Source organism: Pagrus major, chromosome 15 (assembly GCF_040436345.1).
Source record: "Pagrus major chromosome 15, Pma_NU_1.0".
Lineage (NCBI taxonomy): Eukaryota > Metazoa > Chordata > Actinopteri > Spariformes > Sparidae > Pagrus > Pagrus major.
In genome coordinates this window covers 17,904,796-17,917,037 of record NC_133229.1, presented here as the reverse complement: position 1 = coordinate 17,917,037, position 12,242 = coordinate 17,904,796, and the positions used below count along the sequence as shown (strand labels likewise).

At 39.6% G+C, this 12,242-nt stretch overlaps 1 protein-coding gene across 4 annotated transcripts in view; it reads right to left on the bottom strand.

Annotated features, from left to right (window-relative positions):
* LOC141008953 (stromal membrane-associated protein 1-like) overlaps positions 1–12,242 on the bottom strand; it is a 100,923-nt gene that overhangs the window by 27,875 nt on the left and 60,806 nt on the right. For all 4 annotated transcript variants that reach the window (XM_073481327.1, XM_073481329.1, XM_073481328.1 and 1 more), the window contains one exon: positions 6,565–6,628. In XM_073481327.1, the coding sequence (XP_073337428.1) occupies positions 6,565–6,628 (64 nt within the window). The remainder of the gene's footprint in view (positions 1–6,564; positions 6,629–12,242) is intronic.

The window sequence follows — 12,242 nt, the reverse complement described above, 5'->3', positions numbered from 1 at the left end:
ATAATTCATGTAATTGGTAACAACGGTGCTGTTTTGGCTATGACAATCAAAATGTCTGCAGTGAAAAAGCCAGATGTTAAAAGACACAAAAAAAGGATGGTGGACTGGTCAAATGAATGAGTAGTCAACAGTCATGTAATGTCTGTATCTTTAGTAGTTACATTTACAGAAAAGCAACTGTCTCAAACTGCTGTTGTCTCATTTAAGTTTTAGAAATAGTTAAGATTTTTTTTTTTCCCCCAAGAGTGAGATTAGATGATAAATTAACATCAATCTCATGCCAGTGTGTTCAGTACAGAACTTACTTTTAACTAGATTTAATACAAACAAAAGTCTATTTGAATTTTGGACAGAGTCAGGCTAGCTTTCCTGCCTTGCTCCTTTTCTTTTTGCTGAGCTAAGCTAACCACATCCTGACTTGACCTCCATACTGAATGCAGAGGCATGAGAATGATTCTCACTCTTAAAGAAAGGAAATACGGGCATTTCCCTAAATATTATGTAACTATTCCAATAACAGCACTGTACGTTGAATAAGTCATCCAAATGGAGATCCTCTTGTTACTTATCAGCAAAGTAAGATATTTACTTGATGGTTACTTCCCAAGAAGACCTAGGAAATCTTTATCAGTCCATAAAACATATTTTCAGCAATCTCCTAAACAACTGAAGTAGATGGGGACTAAAAACGACCAAATTACCCCATAAAAACGCTCCGTACAGCTCGTTCGTTGTAATCCAAGTCTCTAAAAGCCCCAAGATCCCAAATAGTTTTAAAAAGATGTTATTTACACCCTTTTCAAGTCAAAATCTTCACTAGAGCTAAAAGTGTTGGCATGCACCCTGTCTGAAGTGGGTGCACAAGCTTGATGGCGCGTTCAATTTGGGATCTCAGAGCTTACACCATACAAACCGTATAGCCATTTTAAGAGGTTATTTTTTGGGGGGATTGCTTTTTTGTTTTTTTTTTACATTTTATAAGTAGTCCCCAGCTATTTCAGTTGTTTGGAAGAATGCTGCAACACCGTTTTGCTGTGAAGCTCCAGAAACGTACAAAACTTCAACCGTCTTTCCATTGGCATGGGGTGAGTAGATAATGATCTATCAATCTCGTGTTATATAAGTAAGTAAGATATAAGTTTAAACTACAGTATCATCATGTAAGAACTCTGTTGTCCAGGGATCGACTCTAATGCTGAAGAAGAAACTGCGAGTACACAATGTACAGTCGTCTGAGAGAGAGAGAGAGAGAGAGAGAGAGGGGGAGAGGGTAGTGATGGAGAGGCAGAAAGGGGGAGGAGATGGAGTGTGTGAAAGGGAAGAGAGTGAAGAGAGGGAACTGTGTGTGTGTAAGAGCGAGCGAGTGAGCAGCGGAGGTCATTTATATAACTACAGTGATGAAACATCCATAATTTAGCCCTTTTTAAAGTGTGAACAAGATGGAGGTCCTTTAGCCAGACAGCAGGTTACAAGGAAAACCATTTACTGAGAGAAGCCCAGAAGACCTCCCATTAAGACTCAAGCTCAAGAACTACTAGATTGTGACGTCTTCCAATCCTTATATTCAAACTACTGCTTGTTGCCCTCAGTTCATCCCGTCATGCCTTCATGTCATTGCCTGGCTTTTATTTTGATAGTTAAATGCTGTAAAAAGTGCTGAAGCCTATTATGGCTGTGATTATTACTTTAGGGGCTGACATGACAAGGTGCGGTGTCACGTTGTCGCATATTGAAATAGAAGAGAGAAAAATAGGATTTCACGTGAATCAATTACCCTCCAGCCACTCTAAACCCCCTCTCACCAAATACTCATTCACCCATTGCCATGGAAATGAGCTGCAGGGAGAAGAGGGCCCATCATCACCATCATCACTGCCACGTCGGGCAATGTGCCCCCCCCCTGTCCTTTATCACGGGATGGAGACGCTTCTTGAGAGCACTCTCGACTTCACCATGGAAACAGCCCAATAGTTCAGGCCGGGGGTGTGTTTTATAATCGACCTGAAACCCTTTGCCCCGAGAACACACACACACAAAGACACACACGGACACATATATGGAGTTTCTCAGTATCTTCAGTGAATACAGCGACCTCATTCAGCAGTAGGGGGCTGTCACATGAATGACTTGGCAACCACCACGAGGGGTAAAATGTCTGAATTGATTAAGCTCCTGACTCTGATGCAACATTCTGATTAGATTTCACATAAATACATGTGAAAGCGTTCTATGATTATGTTACCCAGTGGTTTGAGACGCTTTTCCATCTTGCCGATAACAGAATTCACGGGGTCTTGGTCTTTGAAGTATTGGTACAGCCATGAACCCAGAAGCATGTTAATTTAACCCACTTTTCCCCCAAAACACAAGTCACAACTAGGGCATGAAACAAAGTTAGCTTGATTCTGGGAGCGAGTGAGTCCAGAAAAAGGGACACGAGCCCAGTTGGTGACCGCAGTCATTAGCTGCTGGTAGTCAGTCATTATAAAGAGGTTGGTGTGGAAAACAGACACAAAATGAGCTGCTGCTGGTACAGTATGTTTGTTTACAAGTGATAAAGGAGGTAAGACACCACCTCTGTGTCTCAGAATGTGCAGTGATATCAAATTGTGAACAGATAGTGTAAATTAGATTGTGATGTGGGTGTTTTGATGCAACTCCTTATTAATGGATTATTGAAGAGAGAGAAGAACAGCCTGAAGTTTCAGAGTTGGACAATTATGTAACCATGCAAACAACCATCAGCCAACAGACAGAAATGGTGGACAGTTTCTTTGTTTACATAGTTTAAGTTTGTTACACTAAGAAACAAATTAACAGTAGTCTCTCTACAGTCAAGACTGCCCCAGTGGCTTGGAACAGACAGGTACACTGCATATCAATTGATTTGAGTCATCTGTTTACACGCAATCTTGAAGTGGCATAGCATAATCAACCACGGCGGTGTCTGCATTATTACCTAATCTTACCACCCTGACTTGTAGAGGGCTCCAGTATCAAATTTTAACTGTGCACTATCCCTCGATAAAGTTGTAATAATTTCTTCAAAATACCATAAAAGCTACTGATATGTTCTTCCCTTTGGTAACAACCCTTGTGTTGTTGGTAGTTGCTCCTCTAAGGAAAAAGGAAATGATCCAGTTGTCTTTGCGACAGCGGTGCCGACAATAATAATAATGTACAGCTTTGCAAATGTTTAATAAGAAAAGAAATGTCTGTGACACAGTAGCTGTAGCCAAGGATGCACACAATGCATTTTGGTGAGAAGCAACGAATGACAGTATGAATCAGTTTGTTTACAAGAAAACCCCACAGGGTTCCTTTAATCACAAGATCTGTACAGCGTTATCAGATATATTAATATTAATAAAGAGTAACCAGAGAGAGGGCTAGAGGCGGCACAGTGCTGTCATCACTGTAACACAGACCCTGACTAGACTAACATCACTGTTAACATCACTCTCAAAGATGTGTTTTCCTGGGCCACACTACAACATACAGTATGTGTTATAAGATGAATCCGATCTGGAGGGCCAAAACTGAAAAATAAATAAGTTTCTAAATTCAGCCTTGGATGTACTCTTAGCATGCGGATGCATGAAGCACACACATTGTTAATGATCTTCATTGTTTTGGACTACTCAGCTGTATACTCAACAATTCTGCTGTATTTCTCTCTTTTTTTGTCTCTCTCAGGGGTAAAGATGCCAGAGGCGTTTGGCAAAAAGATCAATATGTTAGATCATGCATTCAGAAAAAGTTTGAACTAAAATTAAGTGAACTGAAGCAAAAACTCAACAGGAAAAAAAGCTACATCCCAGGCAATTTCCACAACAATAAAATGTTTTTTCTCTTAATTGAAGAATAAGAAAAAGAATACCCTCAGCATTTCTACTCGAGGTAAAGCTCAACATTGCTGCTAGAATAGAGGCGACAACATGGAGGAAGACTGCTGTTTATTCTCTCTGGACCTAAGTTTCAATTCAGCGTGTCAGGACCATTATAGTAGAGAGAGACCGAGGTAGAAGTGGAAGGGACGTAGAGACAGAAAAACAGGAACAAGCAGACAAGGGTGCTCCATCAATAAAAGTTTTTCAAATTGATTTAGTGGCTCCTGAAGGGATCTATTTTGGCAGGATGGAACATCTCTGGCACAGCATTTATCATCCTGGGACACAAAAACTATCCAAAAAAAATGTGAAATAAATAAAAAATATATGTTTTAATGCTGTTGTATTATTTTGTGATATAAGATAGTTAGGAAAAAGTCAATATTTGCCACATTGTTTGGCAAAGCAAGTAGAAAAAAAGTGTATTATTGTAGTAAAGTGCATATCTGAATGGTCCCACAATATTATTTTTAATCTCATTCCAGCAGAGACAGCTAAAATGAATTAAACAGAACAGAGGAATTGGCAGAAACACACACAGAAGCAGAGGCAAAAAGTGGCTCTTTGACAGCTGCAGAGTGAGGTAAGTAGAGACGAGGAGGGATGGATGGAGTAACGAGGGGATGTGTGAGTGCTGAAGGCATACTGCCACGTATTTGACTTATTGATTATGTGTGAAATCTCATCCACTCGACATAGCTGCAAGGTGTGTAGCATTGGTTATTTATAGCAGGGCATCCACTCCCACTCTTCCATGCTGCGGTCGGGAATGTTTGATCAATGCTGTCTCCACTGGCTCTCTCTTCTGTCAGCTCAGCTTACCCTCAGCGAAGTCTAATACAACACAGTATTGTTTTGGAAAAATGCAGGAGGATGGCAAATTAAACATTTATGGTGAAGAGCCCGAACCGAATTCAACTTTTTCTGCTGTGTTTTAAATGTCCAGGTCAACGAGCACGGAGCAGAATCTCCAGGCGGTTAACTGGCCAAGACGCATACTGTGTACTCAAAATGTCACAGGTTTGAATCCAGCTTGTGACCTTTGTTGAATGTCATATCCTCGGTGCATTCAATCTTTCCAGTGTCTCTGCTGTTGTGTTCTTCATGTAGGCATAAATGCCATTTAAATGCATGCATGCATAGGGCTGGGCAATATATCAGCATTATATCAATATTGAGAAACCAGGAGACAGATAAGTGTTGTCTTCCTGGTTTTAAAGTCTCTTTACAGTAGAGTGATGTCATTTTCTGAACTTACCAGACTTGTTCTAATACTTGTCTTTACCCACTTAGTCACTTAACAACATTACTGATGATTATTTATCAAAAACTGTCAAAATATTGTGATATTTGAATTCGTTGTCCAGTCCATTTGTGAAGTGCTTCAGAGGATATTTCAAAACATCAAGATGTATAGCAAAAAAATATTGTTTAATATAAGTTTTATTAACTATAAATTTACCATTTAATAATGATGGCTTTTATAAAAAGTGTTACCAATATTTTTAAACACATGTCAAACATTATTGAATGTGTGCAGCTGAAGGTCCTTTCCCCTGTCTCTGGGCCCCCTAGTATAAAGGAGGCCCTAGACATGTGCCTAGATCCAGTCCAGCCTCCAACACTGAGAGGCTTTGGTGGAGTGGTTTCATACACAGTTCACTGTTTGAAGCATATAAACATATTTTTACATACAGAGGTATTTGCATGCTGTGGTGAAAAGTAGCAAGACAGACTCAATTGGCCAGCATGCTAAAACAGTATTCAACAAGGTGCACATTACACTTAATGCTGTCATCAAGTTCATGTTAGTTTCTTAGCATCTCTGCTTCTGCACTGCATGTCTTATCTTTACAGTGCAGTTATCTATCCTGAATAAGAGGTCAATCCCACACCCTTTCTCTCATTGGATGGACACTGCAGAACATTATGATTTCAAAAGTCAAAGTAAAACGGATTGAACTTTAAGCAAGCGGAAGCAGGAGGAGATTGAAGCGAATGGGAACACAATTTGGTTTTACTTCTTCCTTCTCTAACTTCTTTCTCCTTTGATGCCACAAAAATGCACCTTAGTGAGTTCGTGCTGAAAAATCACTCCAATTATTTCGCTGCAATTAAATTACGTACTATACCAGCTAAAGACAGATGAAATAATCATTTAAACCTTTCCTGGAATCTTCAAACATTTTCCACTTGATTGTTGCACAATAACCCTATTATCTACTCAAGTGAGTAATAATGCAGTATAATAATGTTTTTCCAGTTACAAAATAAACTGATACTGCCCAGTTTCCCCAAAGAACAAAATTGTTTACGCTCCCTGTTCGGATTACACGTGAAACATAATTACATAGTGGAGTACATCACTGGACAGTCGTGTCTGACATGCAGGTCTGAAGCCGCCAGTGATGTATTAACTGCCAGACGGTATAATAAGGTCTCTGTCCATGACTCAAATAAAGCCTGACAGCATTAAACCTTTCCCCTTATAATGTCACACGTTATTGAACCTACAATTATTACAACATCAATCAAAAAATGTTTTTACATCACCCAGCATAATTGGTTTAATTTACATATCTGACACATTAGGCAGGCATCTGAATACAGTCAGACAAGTTATTATATTGTCCACAGGTTATTATAAATGGGTAGAAGACTGTACATGTCTTACCCAGGCCCAGCAGGTCCACAGCCGGCTCGGTACTCTCCATGGTGCTGGCTTTACACTCTGACTGCTGAGAAAGACAAAGACACAGAGACAGGTTAAAGAAAAAAGGTATGTTAGTATAAGGTCCATTCAGCCCCAGATTCTATGTGCTCTCAGTTTTACATTATTATAGAAACAGCCAACATGGGCAAAGAATTTACTTTGGATGAAAACCAAGAAAACCAATTCTGATTTTCACTGAAAAGTAGTATATTAGACAGCCAATGTCACTCACTAGTCATATGATGAAAGCCATAGCACAGCTGTAGACTATAAACACACTTCAATTGTAGATTTCATTCATCATGATTAGATTTAGTGAAATACTGTTTTATTATGTAGAGAATGTCCTGCAATTTTGATATATCCTACAAGAAGTTTGGGGTCATTCTGCTTCGTCTAAAGAAAGAAAAGAAAAATAATCCATTATCCTGGATTTCAATGGAGAGTTTTCTTGTTTTAAGGGACCCTGTGGAGCTTTTGATCACTAGTGACAATGTGGAACTTTGTTTTGAGGCCCTGAGTCCCTGTTTTGCATCTTGTACTCTACTATCATGCATTATGCAGACAGATGACGTAACCTTCCTGCTGATAGTTTTAGTTTTAAGCCAAGAAGCATAAAAACGCACTAGCAAAAGGCAGGGTTAAAAAGAACTGTTAGCTGAATTGATGTTAAAGCAGCAATTAATATTTTTATGACCACTGTTCTGAGGAAAAAAGCTGTAAAAGCAATATGGACAAATTATGACCTCATAAAGTTGATATGGTGAACGTCTCAGCAAACCTATTAACATATATTGAAGACATGGAGCAACGTGGGCATTCTTTGGAATAATGTTTCGTTCCCTCCAGATGAATTTAAGCCCAACATTCACACTCTTTTAAGCTCTGTTTTGTTCTCCACCAGCCGCTGAGAAATCTGGCTCTTTAGCTGCCAAATTCTGAATTCTGTAGAGTTCACTAGCTAGCTGCAAACTTTGCCTGCCTGCTGTTTGTTGTTGGGTAGTTGCCAGAGATTTTCACTGAAAACTGCTGCATGCTCCTGAAAGCGAAGTTGATCAGAGATGTAAAAGTGAATCAAAACAGTACAGCTGGAGGCTGTAAACCAAAACAATGAGCTGAAAGAAGTTAAAGGGCTCAGAAGGTACATGCAAAGAGTACTCCTTCTCAATACTTTTTTTAAAGCAAATCAATTGGATTCAGATCGACAAAAACATCAGTCAACAGCAATATTGTCAATCACCTAATCTTTTAAGTCATGTATCGAGTGAAATTACCACATATTTGCTGGTTATATCAGCTGTCTGTCAGTGGTATATTGCTTAGACAGTGTTGTATCTGATGAGGAATCGTGCTAATTGAGTTTTTAAATTGAAAGCAAATTAGGGTAGTAGAAAAAAAAAAAGGCAGTGGAAGAGGAATAGGATGGAGTAAAAAACAAAATGAAAGACAGACTGAGGGAAGGACAAAGATGAAGACATTTAAAGTCAAAGGATAGGAGAAAGAGACGGGATAATGAAGAAGAGAGGATGAGGCTGGATAGAGTCAAAGTGAGATTGGACAGAAAAATGTGGTGAGGGAGAGAGAATATAAAAGGTTAACATGTGGGCCATGAGAGATCTACAACCCTGGTAACAAACCCAATTTCCCCCCAACAAAAGATCGATGGACCACATTAAATTCAATGTCGTTCCAATCCAAGGCAATGAAAACAATTACCGTGTCCACGCCTAATCAAGAATGCATTGGCTGTGAATTGATGTGTGTTGGGACTGCAGAAAAGCTGGAACAGCGGCAGCGAGAATCACAGCAGGAAGGTCGTTTGTGTACAGCAGCGAAAGGCTGATTTGTGCTGTGCATCCATATTGACCGACAGTGAAGTGCAGCCGTACAGGAGCCTAAAATACCAGGTGTCATTAACCTAAGTAGTTAGGGTAAGGGTAAAACTGACTTCATGAGAAACTAGCATGGTAGAGCGCACACCTCAAGAAAGGCCCTACAGTCCCCAACAGGCCTCACTGATTACAGTCCAAAAAGCAAATTTATATTTTTAATCTAAATATTTTCAAATATATTTATTCTGAATTTACCAGACTGTTCTTAAAATTTGGTCAGGATTCACTGATCCATGTTTTTCTCCCAACTTCTGATACCTCAACTCAGGGTATCTGCTGATACAGAGTACCACACAGTACCTGTCCTCTTTCTTTCTCAGATTTAAAATCTTTGAACCCTCGCTCAGTGGATCTCTTAGAAATAATTTCTCTCTAAAGTAAGTTGAAAGCCATGAGTTGCTGTGGCTCGGCAAGTCCCTGGCTCACTGTGGTGGAGTGAATGTAGCCTACAGAGGAAACACTGAATATTACAATAATTTGTACATCTAAAGATCTTACAGTACAAAATGTTTACCCATCAGTTAAACTTACTGTATATCGATCAAATATAATTGTGGCTTCAGAAAAGCCCTCACCTCCATTAAGACTATTTCCAGGGAGAGAGCAACAAGAAACACATTTTATGGTATGCCTGTCCATTTGATTTCAGACATCTCAGACCATGCAAAGTGTTACAAAAATGAGATTACATAGCCTTTCAATGCTACAACCCACACAGCTGCTGTGAGACAGAGAAGAAAGAAAAACGAAAATCCTAAATGTCACTCTGCATAAAAAGCTTAAATTCCCCGCAGTATGTCAGAAGGATTTGTATAGACAAGCTGCCAATAGTTTTCTCCAACGCTGGCACACACGTTGGGTTTTCCAGTTGTTATCCGGGATGACACCAAATGATACAGCTGACAGACGGCTAGCGACAGACTGTGATTGGCTGTCAGCGTCAGTTGTGTTTGAGGACAGAGAAAGTGAAATTGGAGAGGAGACCAGCAATCGATAACCACCCACACCACCGCCTTACCCCCCGAACAGGTGAATAGAGTCTTCCGTGATGAAGGTGATGCCAGTTTGAATGAAAACCACTGAGCAAACCAAACCCTCCGACGACTGCTGTCACATCAGATCGCTGTCAAATACACACCAGACAAAGCTATCAGCTGACGGCTGTCACACTGAACGTCTGAGTGAGGGCAAAGTCTGCTGAAAGTTCGTCCCTAAAGTACTTCTACTGAAGCCAAGACAAAAGTAGTGACAGTGAAGTACTGTGGAGTCCCTTTAATCATTTTATTTCCCATACAAGGTCAACAGCAGAAAAATAATTCCAGCTGCAGCTACTTTGATGTTTTGTCGTTCTCGTTTTTGTCGAAACTCAACACCTTCTGCCAAATGAAAAGGGAGCAAATTATACCCTTTTAGCTACTAGAAAATCTCTGCAGGAAATGTTGAGATTATTGACAGCAGTTAAGCAACAAACCACAAAAATGTTTAAGTAAGAGATTGGAATTAATTGGTGAAGAACGAGCTCAACTTAAAGTCCACTTACAGGCTTTCCTTGAGCTTTTGGTCTGGCCCACTGGAAGTAGACTGTGGGTAAAAGCCTGCAGTTGGGTAACTATTTCAGTTGGCATTCTCCTCTTTTGCGCTAAATGCATGTCACTGTTTTCAAAATGCCTGTCGCTATGAGAAACAACAAGAACATCAAAGCTAGCAACCCACACACATGACAAGATACCCTGGCTAACCCTAACCTGGTCACTGAGAGTACAAATTTAAATAAGCTGGCAGCTATAACCTTTTCTTTTGCAGGGATCTAGCCATTTTAATGTCAGGGCTCACCTCCCCACATTCAAATGTTCCACCAAAACAAGTCCCCTTTGACACTGTTTTGCAGGGGCACTGTTGCATTATTGTCCAGGGCTTTGCGCTGCCAAAGACAACATTGATTGGTTTCAGGAATTGCAAACATGAGCTTTTTTTTTAGCCCTATAGCAAAATGATAATGGGTGCAGTCAGGCCTTTCACCAGCGGTCTGGTTATGCAAGACTACTGAGCTTTGACAGAAACGGGTCACGGCTTTGAAGGGAAAGAGGTCACATTCAAAGTCATAGTGACTCAGATTCAGCACTAAATTCAGAAAAAAGACGGTGTCCCAATTGGAAAAAGCTGATTTGTGGGTCAGTGTTCAAGGTCTGGGTTAGGGCAAGGTTAAGGTAGGGTTAGGGTTAGTGTAAGGGCGAGGGTTAAGGTTAGGCTAGTAGTAGTTATGGTAACGATAAGTCTATGTTAAGTCTCCAAAAGTGACATGAATCAACATGTGTGTTTGTGAATGGGTGACTAATAAGCAAATTGTACTAGTACTACTGTTAAAAAGAAAAACAAAGCAACAGAGTGGTGAGTATGACTTGAGTAAATTGTTGTACTGATGGAATTGGTGCTGTGTAAATGTGCATTATGCTGAATTTACCATGTGTGCCATTATTTGCGATTTATTCTAATAACTTTTATTTTTAAGGTATTCAGTTCAGTTATTGTTAGTGACAGTAGGGCATTATTGAGTCCCATATATCTTCTTCTTTTTTTAAATTACACAAGGCCAGGAGGATTACAGATCATGCAAGATTTCCAACATCTCAGGATAAGGTTTAAGACAAAAATCCAACAAAAATGACTGAAAAGCATTTTTGAAATATTTCTTTAATTCACGTCAGGACCAGCAAGGGACTCGTGAGGCAAAGAATTAATCAAGACAGAGAAGCTAGCTGCCAGAAATGGTAATACTGTGTATAAATATTCATTAGGTACGAGAACATGAAACTGGACCTAAGATCCCTCGGGTACCTGTGGCATCCTAATTACATCAAAGCATGAGATAATGCTATTATAAAAAGTGCTTGATGAGATGATAAGCAGCAGTTTGAAAGCAGGCAGCAGCCTGCGTATCTAGCATTTATCCTTCTGCATGCAGCTTATATTAAGTGGACAGTAGAGAGTGACATCTCAAAAGGAAAACAGCATTCTGGACATGCACACAGAAGCATGACATTTAGCTTTTGGGGATCTCTACCACCTTCAGCACCTGCACAACATCATGCCAAACAATGCAAAAGGAAGAAAAAAAGGGGGGCTGCAGTCAAGGCAGCTGAATGACAATACAATAATGAACAAATATCATGGTTTTCATAGTGGAATATAAAGGGCAGGTTTCTCATAGAGGAATTGTCCTGACCTCAGCCGGTACTCTAAGGATGATTTTCAATAGATATCTTCTGTGGATATGGCATGAAAATAAACTTCAATCCAAAAATATTATCATCAGTCCTCAAACGGTCTATTAGTCAAATCCAAAAACACATATTTTGCCTACACACCCCATCCTGGCTTCCTTGAAATAAAAGAAGGTAGCCGTGCAAGTGTGGTGATGTAGAGAGGAGGGAGGGGATTGCTAACTGCAAAATGGACAGGAAGTTAGCTAAAATGACAACAACGCTTACAGCTTTAATTATGTTACACTACTTGAACTTGACAATTACTCTATTTAGAATAGGGCTGGGCAGTATCTTGACTTTTTAAGATATATTGATATATTTTCAAACGAGATACAGTTTGAGACAATATTGTTTATATCGATATGTGTATATTTTAAACAGGAAGTCTGTTTTAATAAAAGTGCTTGTGACATCTCAGATGTGGTTTTAAGTTACAACTTTAACCCACTTAAATACCAAGATATATACTGTGAATCACAGAGAT